General features: G+C 29.3%; 2 protein-coding genes across 5 annotated transcripts; one reads left to right on the forward strand and one right to left on the reverse strand.

Moving 5' to 3' along the window:
• Positions 1-278: 278 nt before the first annotated feature.
• On the reverse strand, positions 279-18039 carry LOC149061973 (uncharacterized). Of its 4 annotated transcripts, none has more exons than XM_089217664.1 (13): positions 17876-18039; positions 17638-17780; positions 17486-17561; positions 17311-17414; positions 17188-17243; positions 10269-10598; positions 6739-6813; positions 6417-6658; positions 1884-1925; positions 996-1812; positions 687-890; positions 469-612; positions 279-387 (listed from the first exon to the last, which is right to left on the reverse strand). In XM_089217664.1, exons 11-13 carry the CDS (start codon positions 810-812, stop codon positions 298-300), a joined length of 360 nt encoding a protein of 119 aa, XP_089073790.1. In that variant the 5' UTR covers positions 813-890; positions 996-1812; positions 1884-1925; positions 6417-6658; positions 6739-6813; positions 10269-10598; positions 17188-17243; positions 17311-17414; positions 17486-17561; positions 17638-17780; positions 17876-18039; the 3' UTR covers positions 279-297. The 4 variants fall into 4 exon arrangements, with proteins under 4 accessions (XP_089073790.1, XP_089073789.1, XP_089073788.1 ...); XM_089217663.1 differs by having other exon boundaries at positions 17479-17561; XM_089217662.1 differs by having other exon boundaries at positions 17311-17561.
• LOC107170093 (uncharacterized) lies at positions 8885-15268 on the forward strand. Its single transcript, XM_015520112.2, has 2 exons — positions 8885-8913; positions 14587-15268. Exons 1-2 carry the CDS (start codon positions 8885-8887, stop codon positions 15266-15268), a joined length of 711 nt encoding a protein of 236 aa, XP_015375598.2.
• Positions 18040-19875: the final 1836 nt, after the last annotated feature.

Raw genomic sequence — 19875 nt, forward strand, 5'->3', positions numbered from 1 at the left:
TTTGTTACTACTTGTGTTCATTTAATTTTAATTAATTTATGTTGAGTTGTGGACATGTCAAGTGTTAATATTTTTTGTTTGATGTGGGCATACCCAAATTCTGCAAATATTTGCATTACGGAAATTTGTCTATATTCTAATGAAACTATTGATAACTAATGTGTTCATTACTTTTGATAAATTATTATTAAATTAATGTCCATTATTTAGTCTATACAAGACAATGAGAGATTGAGAGGTATCTGATGTCTAAAACTAAAAAAAAAAAATTTAAAAAGTATTTGATAAGATTTTTATTTATTCACTATTTTTGGGCCAACATGAAGGAGGCGAATAGTGAATGGCTTGTCCTTTCTTCCTGTCATATGTTGGACACCTGGGTATATTCTAAGATATGACAAAAATAAAATAATTATTTTAGTTGAAAGAAATTGTCTGTTAAAATCAAATTTCACATTTTTATTTTACCTTATTTCCACCTTGCCAGTATTCAAACCTAGCTTTGGCTTTCCGAATTATATATTTGTCCTCTAATGTCTGGGTTTGAACACATATATTTTCCAGAATGTCCTTAAATTTGCTATGCAATGGACACCACCATTCAACACAATTCTAAGTTAAGAAAAAACATAAAAAATACAAAGTATTAACATAATTATAAAATTATGAAAATATTACTATCTTACTTCACGTATCTCTAATGAATTGTCAGGGCTTTTGTTCTTGGTCGACTGAGTGGATTCATCCAACTTTAAATTGCTCATTTGGTTGCATACTAATTTTACCAAGAATCCAACCCTAGACTCTATCATTGTATCAACTAGCGGCTGTAACTCATCTTTTTTAACGTAATGAGAAAAGTCAGAAGTAGATGAATTTGGGAATGATTCCTATTAATTATTATTAGATTTAAGTTTATTTAGAATTTTATATATTTATTTAGACTGTTATACATTTATTTAATAAGGAAATTTTTAGGTAAAAATAACTGTTACCAATTTGTTTTTATGTGTAGGTGAGTTGATTCCCGAGACCTATTTTATGTATTAGTTGATTCCCGGGTCATTATTAGGTATGTACGAGTTGATTCCCGGGTCATTAAGAGGGACGTACAAGTTGATTCTCTATTGTTGTATATTAATTATCAATAGATTGCACAAGTAAAGAGTTTATAACAGTAAAGAGTTCGACCGTCACACACAACTCGCTCTTGTCCACCGAGACCAGATTCTATTAGACTTGAAGAGTTTATGGACTATGTATTTGATAATTATATTTCCCCAGAAGCAAGTTTTCCACCAAGTATAAATAGAACTACTAACAGCTGCGAGAGTTTTCATTCTAAACTCAACAGTTGTTTTTATAGTGGTCACCCAAATATTTACGTATTTATAGATGAGCTGTTAGATGTACAATCAGAAACATACATAAAATGCAGGAGTAACGGAACTAAGAAATCTAAAAAACACCAAGAAAAACAAACTGTCATGTGATGCCACGGTATACTGGTAATCTCATTACCAGATACCAATTTATAAAAACAGTGGGTTACAAATTTTTACCAAATTACTAAATTTTTTTATATTTTTTTACCTATAATTACTTAATGTTTTTAATAATAATTTTTTTAATAAATAATAAATATAATACAATTAATAAATAAAAATTGAATGATTTTAAAAATATGAAAAAATTAAATTTTAATTTAAAAATATTTTACTAAATATTAAATAAAACACATAAAGATCCGGGAATCAACTCGTATGCAGCCTTTTTCTCCTCATATGTCAACAATTTTTGATTAAGCAATTTCTAAAAAAAAAGCAAATACTTCTTAGTATATAATGAAGGTATTTTTAAATTCTAACGACAACAAAACTTACAATATCATCTTCCAAAATACTATTTTTTGTTGTAAGTATAGTCTGTAAAAAAAAATGTATGTTTATTGAGCTTTATTTTTTTTTTTTAATTGTATCTACAAGAATGAAGTACTTATTATTTACGTACAATTTTTTCGGTTAATAATTTTATATATACATATATAATATATATAATGCACACATTTATATTAATCAATTTCGCTTCAATATTAATTAAGAATATTTAATGTAAATTATTTTTAAGCATAATTAAACCAAATTTTTGATTGAATGTCAATTATTTAATTTTAAATGAACAAAAAATTAAAATTGAATATTTATTATAAATATTGAATTAGTGTTTGATGTTCAATTTTTAATAATGATTAATCTTAGTAAGTTAAATGGATATTAAATGTTAAAATTTATACAATTGCAAATGTATGTTAACATTTAAATATTTTTTCTTCAATACTAACTAATTGTTGTTCATTATTTTAATTATAATATGAATTAAATAACTGTTCAATGTTGAATAATGTTTTAATTTTAAATATTTAAATTCCAATTAAAGTTAAACATTGATACAATATTAGTTATGATTGACAAATGTTGTGTGGGTAATACTACACCTTAAATAGTTACAACACAGTCTCCGGCTGATCGTATGTTTTTATATAAGTTAAGATCTATTTTTTCATCAATAAATCCAAAAAGTAACGTTACAGTAAATCTAAAAAAAAAGTTAAGTTTCAATCTTAAAAATAATAAATATTATGAGGATGAAAACAGGGAATTATGTTTTAAGAAAAATGAGAAAGTTTTATATAGGAATCATTTCAAAGATTATTGTAAATGGTTACCAGCTATAATAGTTAGTTAAGCAGTATACCAAATATTTATTTGTAATTAATTTAAAGGGTAGCAGTAGAATAGTTCATAGAAATCAACTAAGATATCCAAAAAAAGATGGATAAGGATTATTTTTGTAAGAAGTTATCTAAAAATAATGAAGTGGGAATTAAGGAAAAAAAATAAAGAGAGTGTAATTGTGCGTCGTTCAGAGAGGGGAAGGAAAATTACAAAATGGTATGGTTATGATAATTAACTTGTTAGTTGTGATGTTTTTTTTTATATTTTGTTATATTACTTATTGTAATTATTTTGTTTACATTACATATTTGGTGGTGTTACATACTTTATTAATTATAAATTTGTATTGATGTATTTTGTATTATATAAAATAGTAGTAGTATAAGACTATCTGTTTTAATGATGTGCATAATATTATGTTTTTATTTAAAAAGGAGATGATGTACTGTCGTAGTGATAAGAATATTATTATGTGATAAAAAATTGTATAACCTAAAATATTGTCATGTATCAAATAAAAGTCAGTCCTCTTTCGGAATCGTATGTTTCATGTTTATCCGTTAAGGCGTTAACGAAATACATAACAGTGTGAATGTGGTTTATCGTTGACTTCCCTTTTCTAAAGCCACACTGGTTTTCACTTATCACTCGCTCTGATAGATCTAGTATTCTTTTGAGGAGAAACGTCGCTGAAACCTTGTATCCCAGATCTAGGAAAGATATAATAATAATAATAATAATTTTCTACACATTTAGGGTCACCTTTTTTAAATACTGGACAGATAATTGATGTTCTCCATTCGATAGGAATTTCTTCGTAGTGCCCTATTCTAGATATAAGATTAAATAACTCATCCGTTAGTCTAGGGCCTCCTAGCTTTAGTAGTTCTCTGCAGATTCGATCTTCTCCTGCCACTTTATTATTATTAAGTGACTTAAAATCATTTCTATTTCTACTCTGCTTGGTTTCAGTTCTTCGTTTTCTAGGCTTTCATTTATGTCTTCCTCTTTTTCTTAATCATCTGTTTGACTTACCGTGGGTTCATTATTCAGTAGATTATTAAAATATTTTCGAAAACTCATCTGCTTCACTTTTACTATTTAATAGTAAATCACCTCCTTCTGCTTTATATCCATTTTTTAAAGCTTTACAGTGCCTATAAAACTCATTAGAGTTGTATCTAAACTTTTCCGATTTTTCAATCTTTTCTTTTTCCATTTTCCTTTTCTCTTGTCTTATCACATTATGTGCTTCTTTCCTCCTTTTTTCTAATATATCTTTATTTGACTGAGTTGGGTGTTGAATCATTTTCAGTTTAGAGGCATTACAACGCTTAATGACATTTGCACATCATTTTTGATTAAGCCAGTTCTTTGTTTTTGGTCTAGAAGGTTGTTTAATTACAGTTTCTGCTACCTCTAGAACTGAGTTATTAATAAATTCCCACCCTGTTTGTAATTCCAATTACTCTTCATACCTGGTTACATTCAATGCGTCATTTATTCCCAATTGGAATCTATTAAGTCCATATCGAACTTTATACTATTTGTTCTTTTATTTCTCCCTTTTCATTGGTTAGATATCATTACTTTTAACTTAAATACTACTACTAGGAAGCCGCCCAACCAAGGAACTGCAACAAGTGACAGATCTACAAAGAGTGGTAATTGGACTATTTCCGGAGGACCCGCCCAAAGTTCTATGTAGTTGGCAGGCAGAGAACTCACCGAGAGTAACACTAGAAGAGCTGACCAGAGCAACTAACTCTCTTAGGAATAACATCAGCCCGTGCATAGACCGAGTCACAAACAAAGAATTCAAGCTACTGGTGAGAAGGCAACCCCAGATCCTGCTGCAGATATAGGTACAACAAATGCATCGAAGAGGGCTGATTCCCCCAACCGTGGAAGAGAAGTCGGCTGGTCCTCATAAAAAAGTCAGACAAGCCACCAGAAGAACATTCATCGTACAGGCCACTGTGCCTTCTCGACTGCACTGGGAAGCGTTACGAGAACGTCATAGACAACTGGCTGAGAGACATCCTCGAGTCTACTCTGGTAACGGGCTCTTTGATAATCAGTTCGGCTTCCGAAAGGGGTGCAGCACGCTGGACGCGCTCACCGAAGTCTGCAAATTTGTCAAGGAATCCGGTGCCAGCTACAAGGTTGGGCTGCTGACACTCGATATCCGTAATGCGTCCAACTTTGCCCCTTAGGAGAACATCCTAATGATAATGAGATCCAAAGACCTGCCTCTCTTTGCAGAATAATAGAGGAATATTTTAAAGACAGAACGCTGTACTTTCAAGTGCCAAACGGACCTGTAACGACGACGAACCTGTCAAGCGGAGTACCACAAGGATCAGTTCTCGGGCCCACGCTGTGGAACATCCTGTACGATGAGCTCCTTTGTCTGAGACTCTCCGTGGGTGCAAGGTTTCTGGCTTTCGCGGATGACATCGCGATAATAGCCCGAGCTAAGCACACATAGGACTTAGAAAGGATGCTAGGAATAGCGGCACAGAAAACAACTGAATGGCTGCGAACGGCCGGTCTACAGCTGGCACTATAGAAGTCCGAGGCCATGGTCATCACTAGGGTTAGGATGTTTATGACCTTAAAAATACTAAAAAATGCATGCAAATATGTACAATAAATATCAAAATATGCTCTTAAAAAAAATTAAACATGCAATTTTAAAATTTTATTTCTAATCCGAAATGTATTTAAAATTAATTTACAACTTTTTTATAACTTTAAACTTAAATACAAATATATAAAAATATGATATTTTGAAATTAAAAACATGTAATGTTGAATGTAAGTAATAAAGATAAGTTGATTATATACTACGAGTTTCATATTTTCTTATTTTCGTTAAATGTTGACTGTGTTGAATAATTTAAGTTATTTTTTGGCGAAATATGCATTTATTTACTATAGTTTTGGCCAAAATATTCAAAATATGCATTTATTCATAAAAATCCCTAAATATGCAAAAATATGCAAAATAAAATTGAATGTATTGAATGCACGACTAAAAGAAAAAATATGCAAAAGTCATAAACATCCTAACTCTAGTCATCACCAACAAGCGATGCCACAGCAAAATGGACATTGTAATCAATGGGACATACATTAGTGCAGGACCAGACATAAAATACTTGGGCATATGGGTGGGCAGCAAGCTACGCTTCACCGCACGTGCTAAGGTGGTAGCGGAAAAAGCTAATAAAGCAGTCCAGAACCGGGCGAGCATCTTGCCCAACGTAAGCGCCGCTAAGCAAGGGAAAAGAATGCTGCTGTCCAATGTAGTTCACTCGTTCATCTTGTACAGGGCGCCAGTATGAGCCGATAAAATGAGCAGGAAAGGTTGGTCTGAGCTAGAAAAGATCCAAAGGCACATAGCGTCGAGAGTTTCGTCCGCGTACCAAACGACCTCCAAGAACGCAGTACTGGTGATTGCTTGCATCGTTTAAATTACTAACGTCAGTACCACCCCCAGGCATATATTTCAAAATGTAAAAATTAAAAAAATAGTACTAGGAATGATCGGAGTCACCGTCAGCACCTCTTTTTGACTTTACATCTTTAACACATGACCTATGCAGTTTATGTGCACGAATTAAAATAGGGTCTTGAATAATTATTATAATAATTGTAAACATGACGAAAACTCACCTGGCCTGTGACACGACAAACTGTCTGTCGTGCCTTAACAAGACGTTTACGAGGTACTGGTCTCCAAAGCTTTCTAGCACGAATTTTTGGTAGTCACTGACGTCTTCCGAATTGCCAAGTATTTCGTTGGTGGACAATATCATCTCTGAGTTCATTACTGACGTCCAATTTTCCATCAAATCGTCACACTAAAACACGAACCTTCCGGACAATGGTTTGAGTGCAGTCAACCGATCCACGACCTAATTGGACATGGAAATGATCAAGTAAAATTATATCAACGACGTTAGTTTTATTTTCATATATATAAAAAACAACTCACCATGCAAAATGAAACAAGCGTCGTTTTTTACCACCAAGGCTTTGGGATTCTTCCATACCAGTACAATATTTTGCCCTTAATTTAAAATAGAAATAAATGAAAAAATAAATTATTATTAAAATAAGGTTGATAAGTGCTGTATACGCCACAGCAGTATATTATGTGTGTCTAGATGAGAGGTAGCGTAAACGATTAGGTTGTTATAAAAAATTCCATATGTTTGTCACTGTAGTGTGTGCCATACAATATGTATACATAAAAAATTTCAATTAGGTATCAACGAATCAACAAATAATATTTTTGATTAGAACTAAATACCTCAAATAGATACATATATTATGAGAATGGCGGTTATTTGTTTGAATATCTAATTTCGTTCAAATATGAACTTATAAAATATCTGCACAAAAAAATAATGTTCAAACATTTTTTTGACTTTTTTGATAACAAAATATGAACTAATGTCGAGACTTCGAGAGACTTTGTTTTGAATTTTCAACCATATAAAAGTTGGACATTTTATAAATGTTTAGAATTTTTAAAATAATTCGCAAATTTTCAAGGATTTTAGAACTTTTTCAAAATTATTATTTAAAATGATAATAAACATTTTTTTTTAGGATTTAGGCTAAACCAGGGCCGTATTAACGTTTAGGCTGTTTTATGCTAAAGCCTAGGGTGGCAAATTTTTTATGGTCGAACAACAAAAAGTTGAAATAGATTGTGGTCTCGTGGTTGAGCTTTACGATTCTTAAATTCAACTTATTACAAATACTTGTGAAAATGTTGATGAATTTGAAAGAAAAGCACTTGAAAAATCTGTTACAAAAAATATTAAGATATAAAAACTCGTAAAAAAATTAAATCAATTTTTATGATGAAACTTGATATAATGATTTAATGACTTCTGGAAGAAAAAAATTTAAAATTGATATCTTTTTAGTTATTTTAGATCGTTTATTGAATGAACATAACAAGAGAAGAGCGGCGTGTCATTTTTTTTCCATTTGCTTTTATTGCTAAGCTTGAAAGTCTATCACATGATGATGTTGTTAAAGGAGCTACACAACTTAATGAAATATACTATAATAAAAAAAAAAAGTAATGTTAAATATTTATTTTTTTTTATTCGTATTATTTAAATGAACAATCAACTTTATTTTTTCATATCCATTGATTATTGAAGTATAATTTTTTTTTGTTAACTATTTTTTTTTCTATCATTGTATCGGTAGGTAATGCTTTGATATAATCTAATATTGATAAATAAATGGATAGTTTTTTTTCATAAAATGAACAAAAACTATTCTACGAAATATGCTAAAATGTGCAAAATTCGTTGAATACCTTTGATTTTATCTCTATAAAATATGTCTACCATAAGATTTTTCTAAAAATTATTTACCAAACAAATCGCTAAAATGTTTATCTTCCATCAAACTGCAAACTATTAATAGAATTTGAAAATTATATTCACCTTGTCATAAATTATATTAATTATTAGTTTCGATGTGATATTGTAAATAATAGATTAAAACGTAATATTACAGGAAATTCTGACAGAAAGATTCTGGAAGACTTGAGTTTGTAATATGTTCATTATATAGTTCTTGTATAGTTTAGGGTATAGTTTAAATCAAAGGCAAAAAATAATAAATTATTTATTTAATAATAATTCAATTTAATTTAATTTAATAATAATAATTTATATAATAATGAATCTTTTTTTTTATTAAAAAAAAAAAAAGAAAAAAAAGAAATGTTGGCTAATAACCTCAGCAGTGGAAGCCTGTACACTTTTAAATAAAAATAAATAAATAATTTAAATACTCACAATGCTCACAATTCTTGATTTCGTAAAATTACTAAGTAACTTGAATGATTGTTGTATTTAAAACCATTATTAGCTCCTAGCAGTTAAATATTTTTTTTAAATTTAAACAAACTGCTGTTTCACGCCTGAAACTACTACGTAAGTGTAGTGAACCTAACTGAGATCGATCTATTACTGAAAATAAGGATTTTTTTCAATAGCCGAACTTACATATTTACCTACCATTTCTGATATAATTCAAGAAGACTATTTAAAGAATAACAATCTTGGAATTTTAGATTTCAAGCTACGAGTTTTTACAATATTCACATAATGTATAAGGCATCCAATATGAAAAAAACGTAAGTTGTCAAATATACATGAAATGTAAATATAATATGCAAATAATTTTCAACCTAAGTTTAATTAACTACAGTTTATACCCGTAAATGGGATGCTTAAACTAATTTATGTTACTATATTATTCTGCATGAGTAAATTTTGATTTTATTATTTTATTTAAAGGACTATAAAATATATAAAATTGACTTAAATTTAAAAAAAAAACCACAAGAAATCTAACTAAAACAATGATACCAAAAATATTTTTTTTGTTAGTTTTAGAGTTACGACGTTTTTAAAATTACACGTGTCGCCATAAAGTCCTACTCACTGTAGTGATGTATACGAGTAGGTATTACTAATCGGGTGTGTTCTCACTGTTTTCAGTAAATTGATTCCAATATTACATTTTTAGCCTTCTAGGGGACGCGCCCATGAGAATCTCGTTTTCAGCTGCGCTGCGGTGGTAACACCGTTATTTTATTTCTTTATTTGTAATGTAGATTCTTAGTACTATTATATTATATTTTGCATAATACATGTTAGGAATTATTTACAATGACATTTACTAATAATTAAATTAATAAAATTAATTTATTTTAATATAATGTAATACATTTAAAAAAAAAATTAAAATTCGATTTAAAAAATTCATTTAAAAATGTTATTACAGTATATTATTAAGTGAAATATATACATTTATTTAAGCATTTATTTTATTTTTTGAATGAAAATTTATTTTTAATTTAACCCTTTGACGAGTATGGATGTATATATACGTTTTGTCGAAACGCTTCTCAGGGAGTATGAACGTATATTTACGTTTTACACAAAAACCTTATTTTATCTATATGATAAGTCCGTATTAAATTGACAATAATTTATGAATCGTATGCTGCTATCTACTGGCTATATAAATTTAACTAAATTATTATTTTGATATAGGTTTTTATAATTATTTTATAAGAGGTTATAAATGAAGTGAAACTTATGTAGATTAAACTAGTTCACAAAATCATTCTCATTTTATATATCCTATATCCCATTTTTATTCCAAAATTCTGAAACATTGAAGCGATTTCCTTTTTTTCCTGCAATCAAAAAGATTAAACTTAACAGTGCTATTATTTCTGCTTGAGTTGTTAATTTGTAGTCTCTTTTCCATGTTTTTAAACAGCTTTTTGCCTATAAGTTTGTATATTTCACTAAATTATCATCATTTCAGAAGTTATTATTTGAAGAAAACACTTAAGTGGTGTTTTACACTGCCGAGCAATTACTTTCAGGCCAGGGAATATTTTTACATTATTCTTAAATTTTATTTTTGAATATGTAGATACAGCATTATTTGACCATAACGTTTCCTCATCCTTACCTATGAAAAACCACAGATTATTTTCATCTTCGTTATCATGAGTCATCGCCGCTTTCCAGTGTAACGTCCTAGTCACTACTATGAGTACCATAACCAACTGTGTAAAACCTGTTGCCGTATCTTGCTGGCTTGCATCGTTTTACTATCATCTCACAGGAAGGTACATGCCACCCTTCTCAACGAGCCCTCATCCCGGAAAGTCGTACCCGGGCGCCCTGGCGCCAGACGGGTTGCGGCTCCCCGGAAACTCATTTAAGGTTACTATTATGACAGTCTTCTTCAATATATTCAGGCTTGTAATCCGGGTCATCAATCAAATCATCAAATCATCTTAATCAGAAAGATCAAAGAGATTAGAAATTTCTTCAGAATTACAGTTATACGCCATGGCGTATTTCATGAAATAAAACATAAGAACAAAAAAGTCATTAAAAAAAAATACAAAAATTTAATATTTTTTACGTTATTCGTGTATTTTCCATTTGTATAATTACAAAATATAATATTATAATAATTTGTATATGTTATATTAAAAATAAAAAATATATGCATTTTTTTTAAATGTGTGCATACATTATAGCGTCTCAACTTTATCAATGAAAAACTATTTTATTCGTGCCATGGTATTTACACCACACTGACATACAATTACGTTCACTAATATTTTGATACTACGTACTGGTGACTTAACGTGTACAGATAAAATACATAACTATTGCAAAGTATTTATAAATACATGGTCAAGGAATAGCAGGGAGTCATAGTTATCTTATCGATTACTATAATTAAAGATAAGGGGTTTTTCCAAACGCGCGATATAAGCACAGCTGGCGTGATCTCTAGCAGGTTAAACATACAATTAATAAATATGAAAATATTTCACATAGTTTTGCTATGCATTTTGTGTATTTTCTTTGTGCTATAATACTATACAACCTACATTATTTTATAAGACGAATTACATCTGATTCATATGAGAACAATGTATTTTATTATGTATTAATCATTATTATTATTATTGCAATTAATTATACAAGTTGTTAACAGATTAAATTGATTTAGTATTATTGTAAGTATTGTACCAAAAATAACATTAATAGCTTTTTTGTATCATTTGTATTTAAAAAAAAAAAAACATATTTGTACCTGCAGTAATTATAATAGTATAATTTTGTGTGATGACTTCGATTCTGATGCTGATAATGTTCCACCTTCTGGTGAATGGAAATCAAAGTGAAGATATTTGAATCTAATGAAGATTAAAATTCTGAAGTTTTAAACTTAATTGATACAAATATTTATTTATTAACCTCGCCAATTAAGCAGAAAGTTAATACTTGTAGTTCAATTCAATAAGTATCATAAACAACTGAATTTAGATCGCGAATACATCTACACATCGTTAATTATTTCCCGGTTTTTTGTTTTGCGAAAATATGTCTTTGACTTTTGATTTTCATCCTTTACCAAGTACTTTTTCAGATTAAAATAATGATTATCAGTCTAACTTTAAATCTACTCTAATATGTTCAGTGGATATTGATACAGTTGAAGCCGAGATTAAAACTCAACCAACCAACAAGATGATTTCCAATTTATACCTGTTAAATACTTGGTCGGACCGAAAAAAAAAATGGCATTATATTTAATTTATCTCCATTTACTAGTCCAGAGGGCTCTAAAACATCCACAAATAATTTAAAAACGTGTACACCAACAACTAGTTTTAAATTTTTATTTAATGATGAAATTGTTGACCAAATAGTTTATCGCATTAATTATTTATAAACATATCGGCAACAATTTAAAACAGGAGAAGCTTTTAAGTGAACAAATATGTATGAAATAAAATCCAAAAAAAAATTCAATCTAAGTTTGATGAATTATAAGAAATTCGTCGATTTGTAAACTTTTTTTTAACAATATTCAAAGAGACTATAATCCTTCTATAATAATTGTCATTAACGAAAGTATGGTCAAAAATCTAATAATTTCATTTCTATAGACTCCGTGTGTACTTCGCCTAGATTCCACTTAGATTGCGATTTATTTAACTATTCCATACATGGAGTAGTCTCAAGGCTATTTTGGACTTGTATTGCACAAAATATTTTTTTTTAGAAAAATCAAAATTTAAGAGGATCAATAAATTATTATTTAAGTAAATAACAAGACTTCAGTGTTAAAAAAATGTTCTGAAATAAAATAAATGGTCAGCTCCCATTTCGCCACCGTACCATTTCCCCGAATTTATTTTTCATTTATTTGTCAAAATTACCCCTTCACAATAATTGTGAGTGATCGGTCTAAACTACTAAAGATTGATACAGGTTCATTAATACAAAATAAGTATGAAAAAAACTTTATTTCATTAAACATTATAAATTAAGTTTAACATAACAAATATAATTTTAACAAACTTAGGTATAATATGTAAGAAATAAAAAATAATACTTGTAATTATTTTAAATTTTTTGAATGTAATAAATTTATTTTAGCTGATGATAATTTTCAAAACATAATTAACTTTTGGACATACATAAAAATGTTTTGAATTTTGTACACATAATATTAAACCTATTTGTACAACCTTTGTATCTACAACTTAGAGGAGCTTTAAGATCCATTGCTCTCGGCCAATGATGGTATCCATCCAGTGATCTTATATGATTCAATATAAAATACAAAAAAAAAAATCAATAAATTATATTTAATTTAAATCTGAAGGGTCCTATCATTGGATGGCCTCCCTTATCCTGCCGTTTTGTCATTATATTATAGTGTTTTGTTGTATATATTATCACATTTCTTATTGTGTTTTTGTTAATACAGATTGTAAATTGTCTAAAATAAAATAAATAAAAATTGTTACCTCAGAACTTTTTTCATTTTTTAAATGTAAGTATCATCGATTCATGGATATACACAGAAAAATGCAGCGATGTTTATCTTCTAAATTTTAAAGCATCAATAATTTGTACAATGTTTCAAGTTGGGAAACATAGTGGGCCTAAAAGAGGAAGAAAGTCACTGACACAAACATCAACGCCACCAAAAAAAAAAAAGAAAGAAAGTTAATGTTCCAGTCCCTGACGGGGGCAATATGATGGTATATACCATCATTATCCTCCAAAAACAATTACAATGCTAGCTTCAAAATGTTATAATGATAATTGTACTTTCCTAACTAGGTTTTTATGTAAAAAATTTGATTTCTCAGTTTGCACAGAATGCATGGAAAGTTATCATACGAAAACACTTAAATGAACATTTGAGACTTAAATATACTTAATATAACATACCAAAACTTTAACAAGAAGTTCCTATGAATTTTGTTTTTTGTTTATTATGTTATGATTTAAATATTTTTTATTTTCTATTGTAATGTTTGTATCAGATATTTTTTAATTCATAAGTGAAAAAAGAAGTGCTTATAAATATTGTTTTTATTTTATTAATTTATGATTTAAGTTTTTTTTTATGTATTTTATTTAGTGTTTATCATATTCGAATATTATATTTGTATTTTATATATTATAGTATCTGAGTAAGATAATTCAAATGTTTATTATAAAAATGTATTTATAATGTATTAATACATCATAGATGTATCATTTGATACTAATTGTTTCAACTCTTAAAAATGGTTGAAGGGTTGATTTAGGATTTTTTTCATGATTTTCAGGCAATTTAACATATATATATATATATAGTTTTTTTTTCTATAAAATCATAATGTTGTGCATGAAGAGTTAAAATTCATATAAAAAATAATAATCGTGATAGTGTATCTTTAATACTTTTAAATTGGGTCTGATATGTTTGCCCGACACTCAAATACCCGACACCTCAATTGCAATAATTTTTGACACACATTTATGTATAATATAACTTGATATTGCCGCCTGTCGGACAAATGTATGAATTTTTGAATATATACCTAATAATATATAATATAATAATAATAATATATTTTTGAATATATTGTCGGGCAAATGTTTTGTTCGGGAAATGCTTTGTCGGGCAAATGTGTTGTCGGGCAAATGGAGTCGGGAAATTGAGGTGTCTGGCAATTGAATGTCGGGAAAGTGTACTGATCCCTTTTAAATTGCCGTTGAAGCAAGATATAAATATCATATCAATACATTTTCAATAATTTTTAATGAGTGAAAAAGTTATATCAGCAATTAATTTAATACAAATTTGCAGTTTGGTACTAAGATGTAACATAACCCAAATTCATTCAAATTATCTTTATTGTCAAGTACTTATATTTCATAATTTATTTTAATTTTTACAATTTTGTTTTAAATTTCAGAGAACGAACTCACCAATTTATTTTAATGGACTTCGAGTTCGCAACAATTTACAGAACCAGTATAGTACTAATATCCGGTGCAATATCAAATAGCTCGCGTCATTTTAAGACTGTTAAATTGGAGGGAAAACCTCTTTTACTACCTGTAAATCAGAATGTTAGACAACTGAATACCAAAGAAATAAGGAAAACAATTTCAATGATTAAACTTAAATTAAAACTAGATTTACAGGTTGTATTGTTGAAGCAATTGTATAACAGCCTAAGTACCAGTACAAACAATTTAAACGCTGAATTTATTAGACGTTACTTAGCATATAACAATAAAATAACGATAATAGTATTATGGAATGGTTCCACAGATATGGACATTTTAAAAAGATTACAAATTAATAACTTTAATCTACTCAATATGACGTGTTATGACATATCAAATAATCAACATTTTTACATACGATTAATCACAATGAGAAATATGAGAGTCATATATGAATACAGTTTAGGAGCGTATAATAAAATAGGACGGATGTTGAATCTAGTGGAAACGCATAAAATTATATGTTCAAAACAACACAAAGGAATGTATCCACACGATCCTTGCTACGATTTGGAACTAACGAAATGTATTTTTAACAAAATGGTTAAACAATTTCAGTATAAGAATTTAGTGAAACATTTTTAATTAAACATTTTAATTAAACATTTTAATTAAACAATATAATTTACATTGTATTTTATTTTTATGGTCATTTTGTTGACTGCCAAAAAAATGAAATTAACTGAAATATTGACACTTTCGTTTAAATAACACAGATGCTGTGTTCTTTACTGCTTATTTATCATGGTATAATATCAATATGTGTAATTTAAATGCAATGTGTTAATTATGTTTCTATGATTTTCATGTACATTAACCAATTTAAAATAAATATTGTACGACAAATACGGAAATGATGTTGGAACAAAAATATTTTATTTTACTTTATTGATGAAATCTAAATAGTATTGCCTTAAATGAATATTTTAAAAGGTATCTTAAACATGTATCATTTTAACAAAAGCATTTTCCAGCTAATTCTCAGGTTTCTTTTTTGTTCCTATTTTTGTGATTCTTTACTCCATCTTTTATATCCAGATAGATTGCTTTTCTTAAAATGAAAATCCGGCATATGAAATATTGTCTTCGGAAATCAGTAGTTCTTGACACAGTTTTTAGAGAATATTGGCATCATATTTTAAGAGTTTTAAAGGAATATAAATCCGGTTTTTAGTTATTAATTACTGTAATTAATACAATAAATACCAAGCATGGAGCAGATATTGGATAGGCTGAAGTGACTGGAAACCATAGGCACAATGGGGGGGGGGGGTAGGGGGGCTTAGCCCCCCTAGTTTAATTTAAGTCCCCCTAATTTTTTAAAATAATATATTCATTCTTTAATCCATAATCAGACATAGATATAACATAGATTAAATAATTAGTTTTACTAGTTATGCATAGACCTTATACTCATGAAAGAAAATCGAAATCATGAAAGAGGGCGCTGATGTTGTTATGTTAATCGTTGCACAATATAAAAATTATTGTGCATACAATAAAAGATCTATGTATAATGATGATATACGGTTATTAGACATCAGCTGTCATTTGATTTTCCAACTGTTCCTAGTTTTGAAATTTTAATGATTTATATTTTATTTATAATAATCTGTATTTATTTTGTATTTTATAGACTATACTACCATAGGTATATTAATATATTAAAATTAAAATATAATTATTATAATAACAATTATAATTAATTGTTCAATATGGTTTATAAATGCCTCTTTCCATTTTTTAAACGAGGATTTAATGACAAATATTCTCCAATAAAATTGCACAAGTAAATTTAATAACAAAACTGCAGTAGATATTGTAGTAATAATAATTTATAATTTCAATTGATTATAAATAAGTTTCCAACAGATGAAGAAATCAGAACATTGTGGATAAAATTGATAAAATTGAATGGAGTTTTATAAAAGAATTATATTATAAAGAAAAACAAGAAGGACTGAAAGCTGCAACAAAGTTATCACACAAGCACGTTTATTATTTCAATGAAAAAATGAACGTCAAACTAGCGGCACAAGTATTAAGCACTAGTGTAAGTAATGCTTTGACATTTTGTGAATCATTAGATACAAAGTTTCAAAATTCTAAGCCGACGGCAGAGTTTTATAAACTCATGAATGATGCATTTGATATTTTGAATTGCCATTCAAAATTTTCTAAGTCAACATATAATCAAGCTCTAAGTTTAGATACATATAATAAGTATTTATGTTTTACTAAAGAGTATGTTAACGGCTTAACACACATTGATAGTACAAGAGTTGTTAATTCGTTACGAAAAACTGGATTTGTTGGATTGGTTTGGGGTTTAAAAAAATTTATTAAGTTATTATGACTTATTAAAACAAAGTAACTATGAAAATATTGGCTATGTCTTATCATATAAATTATCGCAAGATCATTTGGAGACTTTTTTTAGTACTGTTAGATCAAGATGTGGTTACAACAATAATCCTTCTGCGAAAGAATTTAAAACTGCTTACCAAAAAACTTCTCGTTCATCACCATGTGAGTGGTTCTCAATATGGTTACTGTCTTCCTGAAAGTATGTTAAAGAATGTATCAAGTAATAAGTTGCCAGATTCTATACTTGAAATAGAACAAACCGTTGATGAAGAATTGGAGCTTTCGCATGATAATGACCATATAAATATGTATAAAGTATCTGCTTATGTTGAAAATGTTACACACTACATTGCAGGATTTGTGGCTGAAACGGTTTCTCAAAAAATAAATTGTTTAATTTGTAAACAAGTGTTAAGTATCAATCATACCACTAACTTATTAATAACACTCAAAGACCGGAATAATGCTCTATTCAAACCAAGTAAGGATGTGGAATATATTTGCTCTGTAGCTGAAAAATGGATAAGATGTACAAATCTTAGTACCTAGTATATATGCTAAAAATTTTACAAACAAATTATACATACAAATAAAATCTGAAGTATTCAGAACTGTATTCCTGAGTAAAGATATGGATGCACACATACATGGTCAAGGTTTATTCACAAATCACCGTGATCAGTTATTAAAATTAATTATCACAGTATACATCAACCTAAGGCTAAAACACCTAGCAAAAGAGCAACAAAAACCAACAGTAGGAGTCCGAAAAAAACTTACTAAGTTAATTCTTTTTAGAAATGAGTAAATAAATTTAATACATACTAATAATGATTTTTAACCATCTAAATTTCTATAGCTATAATCTATTATAAATCATTCTTTATTTAACTTGATTAAAATATATTAAAAAAATATTCAATAAACTTTAAATCTTAAATATTATTTTAATACAAACTATATGAATATTCGACATGTTAATATGTTATTGTAATAGCACAAAATATAACATTAGTGATAAATTATGATTGATAAGAAAATATTGATTATCACAAACTGCAATGAACACAACCCAATAATTATTGTAACATGCGATTGTAGTCGCGCCCGCGAGAAATTGCGTGCGTGCATCGGTCACTCAGTCACTTAATCGCGCCCTCTATCACGGCTCACTACGCGTATGTTAGTAATATAGGCAGGACCGGTCTATGAGTATAAGGTTTTGGCAAGTGAGTATCGCCAAATGCGCGAATCTGTCTCGTACAGAAGGAACGAAGGCTTTTGGTCGCTAAACCGGGAGAAACACTAAAGAAATAACACGCTAGCTTATTGACGAAATGACACGAGAGGTGTCACGAAAAGGTTTATTAGCACAGGTTGCAAAACTAAATAATTTACAAAGTAATATATTGTTATGGTTGTAACAGAATGGCGAGAGCGTACAGCGGTGGTCGTTCGCGTCGGGCTCGGGGAGTCGAGTCGGTAAGACGGGACACGGGAAAAAACGTAGTGACGGAATGTCGGGCGCGACGGTCGGTCGTACGTCCGGCGGCGAGTCGAGCCGGCGGGACGTAGAGGGGGCGAGACGCGATTTTGGTCGGTCGGTGCAAGGAGCATAAATATTACTTGCGAACGCAAGTGTGTTAAAATTTATACAATGCAAAAAGGACAGGCGGTAACGTTGATACAATGTTGCATGTGATGATACGTCGGAGTATCACCACAAGGTCTATGATATTATGTCATTATGTAATCTATGGTAATACGATTAAGAGGACGTTTCACCCGCATGTGTTGTCTCCGTCTTACAAGTGCGTAACATTGCAAAAACTGTTTTGCGCGGGAAAGAACAGAGAAAGATACAGTTATAACTAAGAAACGAAATTTTCACCACATAAAAAGGTGAATTTTGTCTGTGCAATATCGTTTTTATTTTTTCGATATCACTTATACAACAAAAATTCTTATTGTTTTATAATACATTAATTTTGCGTTTTTTAAGCATGAATAACTTTTTTTGTAGTTCTGATATCGAAAAAATAAAAACGATATTGCACAGACAAAATTCTCCTTTTTATGTGATGAAAATTTCGTTTTTAGTTATAACTGTATCTTTCTCGGTTCTTTCCCGCGCGTAAAAGTTTTTGTAATGTTACGCACTTGTAAGACGGAGACAACACATGCGGGTGAAACGTCCTCTTAATATCAATAATTTACAAAATATATAATCAATTGTTATTGTACCTATATAGTACCATGATAAAATTTATTTTATCATGCCTAGTACAGTAGTACCTACTCTCTGAGAACATGGGTATAAATATTGATATCGCATATTAGCTATTTTTAGAATATGGAATTTATAGTCATAACACATTAACATGAGTCATGTTAATGTGTTAGGTATGAATTCTTATCACAATTGCATTGAAGCTCTGAACGGAACGCGACGTTTTTGTCTTTCTTAAGGTACGTTTTTCAAGGCGCGACCTGTCGCCACGACATGTCGTAAATATCTGTTAATAGGAAAATGGTATCAACTGTTTTGCAAGACGCGACAGGTCGCTGCGACTGAACTTTGGGTCGCCGCGACCGACGACACTACTGCTCATAGAGCAGTACCGCGCGACACGTCGTGACGACACTATGGTCATATTTGTCGAATTTGTCTATACAAATTTTTTATATGGCGTCAAAATTAGTTTTTTCTCCATCGGAGGATGAAATTCTTATTCAAGAAGTACAGGCCAATTCTATTTTGTATGATTTGGCCGATGCTAATTACAAAAACATAATAATGAAGGATAGTATCTGGAAGGAAATAT

Source organism: Diuraphis noxia, unplaced genomic scaffold (assembly GCF_037042655.1).
Source record: "Diuraphis noxia isolate RWA-SAM2 unplaced genomic scaffold, SU_Dnox_SAM2 contig0001, whole genome shotgun sequence".
In the NCBI taxonomy this organism is placed as follows: Eukaryota; Metazoa; Arthropoda; class Insecta; order Hemiptera; family Aphididae; genus Diuraphis; species Diuraphis noxia.

Coding starts and splice junctions, on each gene's coding strand:
- LOC149061973 (XM_089217664.1), bottom strand. CDS start 812: ATGATAGAGTCTAGGGTTGGATTCTTGGTAAAATTAGTATGCAACCAA. Junction 613..686: donor ATTCATTAGAGATACGTGAA/GTAAGATAGTAA, acceptor TTCTTAACTTAG/AATTGTGTTGAATGGTGGTG. Junction 388..468: donor ACTGGCAAGGTGGAAATAAG/GTAAAATAAAAA, acceptor GTCATATCTTAG/AATATACCCAGGTGTCCAAC.
- LOC107170093 (XM_015520112.2), top strand. CDS start 8,885: ATGTATAAGGCATCCAATATGAAAAAAAC. Junction 8,914..14,586: donor GCATCCAATATGAAAAAAAC/GTAAGTTGTCAA, acceptor TTTAAATTTCAG/AGAACGAACTCACCAATTTA.